Genomic DNA, 7,500 nt, shown 5'->3' on the forward strand with positions numbered 1-7,500 from the left:
ACTACTACTACTACTACTACTACCTACTACTTACTCACTACTACTACTACTACTACTACTACTACTACTACTACTACTACTACTACTACTATTACTACTACTACTACTATTACTACACTACTACTACTACTACTACTACTAAACTACTACTACTACTAACTACTACTACTACTACTACTACTACTACATATACTACTACTACTACTACTACTACTACTACTACTACTACTACTACTGACTACTACTAACTACTACTACTACTACTACTACTACTACTACTACTAAATACTACATACTACTACTACTACTACTACTACTACTACTACTACTACTACTACTACTACTACTACTACTACTACTACTACTACTACTAGTATCGTTATTATCTTCATCCTTATCATTATTATTATCATTATTATCTTCTCAATACAATCATCATTACTTGATTGATTATAATTGATATTTTAATTATTTTAATCAGCTTATGGTCGCTGAATTTCAAATCGATGACAACAACGGTTATATGGCAGATGATGAAACGAGATGCAGCAAAAGGTAAAAGTTGTATGATGGAGTGTTTCTATATTTAAACATATGAGTTAAACGATACTTTAGATAATTAAATGTCATTTTATGCACCTGGGAAAAGGGATAATATATTGGAATAGTCAAAATATAATGAATTGCATTAAAATGTCTATGATAGAATAGTGCGATAAGTAAGATGGATTAATCGAGAAGACACATCAAGCAAGATACACAAAAACAACAACACTGCCCTAACCAACAAAAGGACATAATCTGGCCGATCCAACTTTGTTTTGCCGCAATCGACACATTTATTATAGTCAGATTTTAATAAGTGGGGCATGTTTTTCTTCCTTTTCTCAGCTGTCCCTCGATGCACAGCTGCAAAAGTTTGTAAGAACCTCTGAATTAATTTGTCTTAATCAAAAAATATTTTTTTCATATATTGTAAAACAATAGGAAAGGATTTTGCTTTTAACAGCTATATTAAAATCGATAACTGGTAAGGATCGTAACTCGTAAATGACTTACAGTATCCAAATTATGACTTTTCCACTCTTCCGCTTATCCATTTTTGAAAGAATTGGTTAAAATGGAAAGTTCCCTTAATTGAAACTTAAACGATATACATTCAGTATCTGATTATGAAGGAACGAATGTCAATCCTTAATTGTCAGACATTTACATATGATAAATATCAATACACATTACTGATGAATACAAATGAAAGTGAACATTACGCACTTTCAACATTATTTTGATTGCGAAATTTATGGAAATAGCTTCTGTTTTTGCCAAGGAGGATTTAATGTAAACTGGTCAAAAATAGAAATCCATCAAGTTGTGATACATTGTTTCCACATAAATATGTACACGTGTTCAGCAATAATAACAACAACAACAACAACAACAAAGACATACTCGACACAACAATCATCACATTCTAATGACGAGGATGAGGAAAAGGAGAAATGAAACGACTATGGAATGATTTCGTGGTATCACTCTATCCAATGAAATATAGTTTTCCTCCAGTTTGCTAAGGTTGGAGCATGCCTATTTCCAGTCTTCTCTAGTTATATCATTTATTGCCTCGTTGGTGAGAGTAAATTTGGTGTTCCACCTCTCATATTTCCCTTTACTTGGGTCCAAATGAGCTCGATTGGATTGCGCTCACAGCGATATGGGTGGAAGTCGCGCAACCTCGTGTCAAAACTCATTGACTAGACAGTCTGCTTTGAACACTGTTTCTGCTGTTTTTTTCTTTTCACTAGGAGTATAGTTGGGCCTTTGATAAATAGTCAGAATATGTAATGCTGTCTGATTGGAGCCATGAAATCATATCAGTTTTTATAATTGCCGACGTTGGAGCATTGAGGTGATCATGGGCCATGGAATTCTAGTGTGGTCCATGCAATACGTCTGAGGGCTTTGAGGAAAGGCAGCTAACGGTTCTTTAGCCAGTCTTCAAACACCTCTGCATTGACCCCAGAATCATAGTCTCTACCTTGCAGATGATGCAGAAAAGAAAAAATATGATATGGCATTCTTCTAAACACCCAGTATCTTTACCACCTGCAAGAACTCATGAGTCTTTTTCTACCCGAATTATCAGACGTCCATTCCTTTGTCGTTGTATCTTTACGTTTGCCCAGTTCCATACATCTTTGGATGATATCCATATCAAAAGTTGTCTGCGATCCTTTTCATATCACGTCGTTCAACACTGGTGATCTCTCCGTCGTATTTTGATAATCATCTTCTCGGGGTTGATTGTTGTGAAATTACAATTCCATAGCCGTTCTCTTTAATGGATTATTGATAGATACAAGTAGATTTCTTTTCGCAGCTTTACGAGATTTTTGTATCGTATAGTTTAAGAGCGTAGGTACCTATATGTTTTAAAAGTCTTTGAATGCTCTGCAAAACGTCCGTGCATAGATACAATTTTTCAAAGTTATATAAATATCATTCATTGTTAATATGACAATATTGAGTATATTATAATCAGTATTTCAAATGATTTAAAACTAGAGATTTCATATCCGTAATTGCCACAGGATGTAGATAATAAGCAATAAAGCATAAATTCCAAATTTAAGGCAAACTATATGTGTTGAGTAGTAAGTTCATAGCAATTAAAGAGAATTGTTTTTATTCGGAAACAAGAATGACGTGAACTCATAGTCACTAGCCGGAACTACGACGAGATTTTTTGGGAAAAACGATGAATTCATCTTTTATTTTGTGGTGCGAAACTTGTTTACATTTTTTACAGTGTAAAATCTCGAATTTTATGACAGCGGGTTTAAAGTAGTTTTTTATAGGTTAAAAAAAATTTTTTTTTTTTTTGGATATGGCATCAACACGATCCAAAATCTTCATTCGGAGGAGATACGAGAAAAAAAGCCCGGATTTAACCTCTTACGTCACATCTCGTCGTCATGAACGAGATCTCGGTAGTACAAAATGCTGCATATCGTTTGATAGCCTTCATAAAGGCGGTACAGCTCAAAGGACACGGTTGACCGAAAGTGACGAGTGGCTGTGTTAACACCAAAAGCCCTGTGGCCTGAACCACGAGGTCTTAATTGTATGTAATGGTTACGTCACTGTCTCAGCGTTCATGAATAAATTAGTAAGGCTGGACTCGCAATAAAAAGGCGAAATGTGTGACCCCACGCCTCGAAGAGGTATTAAGTCGGGATTTAGAATACGAAGAAACACGCTTTTAAAGTGGAAATGGTTTCAGAAAATACAATCATTTTTGTACATGAAAACATAATAATTCAACGTAAATATTGAGGATAAGTTATATAAATTTAAAGTTTAAAATTCAACTATCAGTGACACATTCAAAACGAGAGTTGACTTTCTCTCAGAGAGCCACCATTTCCAAGACTTAGTAACATTAAGTCTTTTCCTCCACCAATAGCATGTAAGATATCACAACAAAGGGCGTGTCTTAATCTATCTCATAGAAAGCATGACTGTTTCCCCAATTTCATGGTTTAACCAATAATGAACTTTAAAAACTGTAAACAAGTCTAGGTTTTTCCCTGACAACCTTACAAATGAATTATTCTGATTGGTCAACGCTCATCACCTGCGCCTGTTGGCCATTAAAATGCCCGGGCAATGTGTCATGACGTCAGCATGCGTGTGTTACATATGTGTGTTTGTGTATTTTGTTACACACCGCGTGCTATTATTTCTTTGTCTAGCTGCATTGGTTAATGATTGAGATGAGGGTCCTTTGTCCCTCTTTCTTTATTTATGACATTATAGGACAAGAATAGACTTTAATAGGACAACAGTTGCCTAATCTTACACTTACAGAGATTGTTGTAGGATAAACATCTAATTTTAAGTATAAAAGCAGAATAATAAATAGAGCCTTCAACAATCAATGAACTGCTGATGGAAATTCGTGTAACTAAATAATGAAGTTACTAAAAAAAGAAAAAAGAAACATGCAATTTTTCAAATCAAATTTATTCGTAAAACAGTTGGTTTTAAACCGATTTTTCAAAAATAAAGACCATTCTTCCTCATTTTTTCAGCAAGGTGAATATCAAATTCCTCAAAATAATAAAAATGTAAATCGTTTGGCTGTAGTTTTTCTTAACCCGGATCTTTTTTAAAAGTGGGTCTTTAACTTTCTATTTCCATATTTTAAACTAAGAAAATAAATTTTAATTTTAATTTCTAAAAACTCGCTTAATGTGAGATTACAGGAGTAAATGAAATGGTGAGATATTTACTAGTTTTGATATATTGCTATATTCACCTACATATAAGTATATTACTTTGAATATTATAGAAAGATGATAAGGATATAGTATTGACCTATTTGTTCTTATTATTTATTTGCTATTACCCCGATGTACTCTGAGAGTCAAATGCAAAATATTTCAAACAATACAGACATTTTGAATTCAATTTTAATATAATACATTGGATTACTTTTCAATTCCATTCCCCACAGGTGATCATTGAAACATATTTACAAGAATTAAATATTTTCAACTACAATCCGACAAATTTCTTTTGCCTTGTAACATTTATTGTTTGAAATAGACTAACACTTTAAACTACAAATGTAGAAACTTTCAAGAATGATAAAGAATTCAACGATTTTAAATTGGTATGCAAATGTCAAACATTTTGATTTTTGAGAATGACTACAGAATTGTAATTTACATCAACATGGTACTTAAGGATTGATTCAATCCAATGATAATATTGTGAATGCTTTTATATTTAGATTAGGTCTCCCCTTACATGCCTAGAGGGAATGAGATTAGCGGAAGAGTAGCGTCCCTTGATTGGACGTCACCTTACAGAGAGAACGTCAACATGGTTTTGCGCATGCGTTTCTCTCGTCCTCGCTTTAGGTGAAGTTTCTCATGCCGCTTTCAAGTAAAGTCATCTGGAGGAAGCTTAGGCGTCCTTAAAATGACGAAGCTTGCTTTAATTCGAAGTAGACATAACAAAAAACTTTCCATTATAAATGAAAGTTAATGATTTATTTACCTCTATTAGTCATGATAGCGGAACACCACTCGATTCTGCAGCGTTGTTTACTGTAAAAAATGGTAGGGGTTGCCTGTGATTGTGAAAATACTAACGAAAGAGTGAAAATGGAGAGGTTTCGTTTAGGAACGATACAGACAATGGACGTTTCGGGTACAAACCATTCGTCAGCACAACAATACACAAATTAACTTGGAAAACAAATAAAATAAAAGTACTAGAAGTAGTCGTAGTAGTAGTAAAAGTAGTAGTAGTAGTAGTAGTAGTAGTAGTAGTAGTAGTAGTAGTAGTAGTAGTAGTAGTAGTAGTAGTAGTAGTAGTAGTAGTAGTAGTAGTAGCAGTAGTAGTAGTAGTAGTAGTAGTAGTAGTAGTAGTAGTAGTAGCAGCAGCAGCAGCAGTAGTAGTAGTAGTAGTAGTAGTAGTAGTAGTAGTAGTAGTAGTAGTAGTAGCAGTAGTAGTAGTAGTAGTAGTAGTAGTAGTAGTAGTAGTAGTAGTAGCAGCAGCAGCAGCAGCAGCAGTAGTAGTAGTAGTAGTAGTAGTAGTAGTAGTAGTAGTAGTAGTAGTAGTAGTAGTAGTAGTTGAGTAGTAGTAGTAGTAGTAGTAGTAGTAGTAGTAGTAGTAGTAGTAATAGTAGTAGTAGTAGTAGTAATAATAATAATAATAATATAGTAGTAGTAGTAGTAGTAGTAGTAGTAGTAGTAGTAGTAGTAGTAGTAGTAGTAGCAGCAGCTAGTAGTAGTAGTAGTAGTAGTAGTAGTAGTAGTAGTAGTAGTAGTAGTAGTAGTAGCAGTAGTAGTAGTAGTAGTAGTAGTAGTAGTAGTAGCAGCAGCAGCAGCAGCAGTAGTAGTATAGTAGTAGTAGTATAGTAGTAAGTAGTAGTAAATAGTTGTAGTAGTATAGTAGTAGTAGTAGTAGTAGTAGTAGTAGTAGTAGTAGTAGTAGTAGTAGTAGTAGTAGTAGTAGTGTAGTAGTAGTATAGTAGTAGTAGTAGTAATAGTAGTAGTAGTAGTAGCATAGTAGTAGTAGTAGTAGTATAGTAGTAGTAGTAGTATTGCTAGTATAGGGGGGGGGAGGTAAATAGTCACGAGAGGAGGGGGGCGTTGAATGGGCAAGGGTTAGAGCGCGGTCGAATCTTGAGAAGGAAATACAAAAAAAAAAGATTCGAACGGTACTATACTACTACTACTACAACTACTTCTTCTACTACTACTCTTATTATCATTACTACTACTACTACTACTACTACTACTACTACTACTACTACTACTACTACTACTACTACTACTACTACTACTACTACTACTACTACTACTACTACTACTACTACTACTACTACTACTACTACTACTACTACTACTACTACTACTACTTATTCTATTACTACTACTTCGTCCAATATTACAATTCTGATATGTCTTTTATCTTCCACTATACGTCAAAAATGCCAATAAATAAGCGTCGAAGGGAGATGTTGAAAGGTTCTACAGCAGAAATTGTAAAAAACGAAATGATCTTACCAAACTTTCGCACTGTATAGACCACAAAATTTAAGAACTTATAACATTTCATCTGAGGATATCTTTCCTTTGGTTAAAGAAATTTTACTAATTATGAAAAAGAATTAAAGAATGAAAAATAATATCAAGCATTAAAATATAATGTTATTGTGGTGAGAGAAAAAATTTTTTAGAATTAAACACACGGTTCGATAAAACTTAAAGATCGCTGAGAAACTATTTAACTAACCGCGCGGTTTCACCGGAAGCGAGGACGAGAGACGCATGAGCAAAACCATATTGACGTTCTCTCTCTAATAACTTCTCCGCCGGTGACGTCCAACCAAGGGACGCTACTCTTCCGCTAATCTCATTCCCTATAGTTATAACTATAATACGTAGATGGGGATATTATTTTTAGGGCGGGAACAAAATACATTCAACGCCTTAATGTATCCTCTAATTAAGTAAATTGTAATAACATTCTCAGCCTCTATTATCACATTTTATGATCTTATGATTGTGTAACGAAACGGTTTATATTCTTAAATTAGTACTTTTGATTTCATTATGTTCCTATTATGCAGAGAAACGGCTACCTTTAATATTCTGACTAATCAATTATACATTTTAATTCATTTGCTTGAATGTTAGAAATCAGACTAAAAAGCAACCAATTTAACCATAATTGAATATTCTGTTTGAAATTTCTTTGTTGCGTAGTCAAAAATTGCGCGCATCGGATCTAAAGGCATTTAGTTCACACCTCCGAGTCTAGTAACCGTGGATTGTTTAATCGATAGACGACGATCTCCCCGGTGACTGCACTCTGTACCGTGCTGTACAGATAGACAAATTTTTTTTCGGAAGTAATGTACTTTTCCCAAGACATAAAATGGTTGTCTCTGTCACTGTCGATTGCTGACTTCGTGTGATTGTC

The 7,500-nt window shown here is 34.1% G+C and overlaps 1 protein-coding gene across 3 annotated transcripts in view; it reads left to right on the top strand.

Moving 5' to 3' along the window:
• The window catches only part of LOC144973651 (prolyl 4-hydroxylase subunit alpha-1-like), a 64,744-nt gene that overhangs the window by 34,179 nt on the left and 23,065 nt on the right, over positions 1-7,500 (top strand). For all 3 annotated transcript variants that reach the window (XM_078916370.1, XM_078916371.1, XM_078916372.1), the window contains exon 9: positions 482-555. In XM_078916370.1, the coding sequence (XP_078772496.1) occupies positions 482-555 (74 nt within the window). The remainder of the gene's footprint in view (positions 1-481; positions 556-7,500) is intronic.

This window comes from Berghia stephanieae, chromosome 5, assembly GCF_034508935.2.
Source record: "Berghia stephanieae isolate SIO BIC M18660-M18661 chromosome 5, UCSD_Bste_1.3, whole genome shotgun sequence".
Classification (NCBI taxonomy): domain Eukaryota; kingdom Metazoa; phylum Mollusca; class Gastropoda; order Nudibranchia; family Aeolidiidae; genus Berghia; species Berghia stephanieae.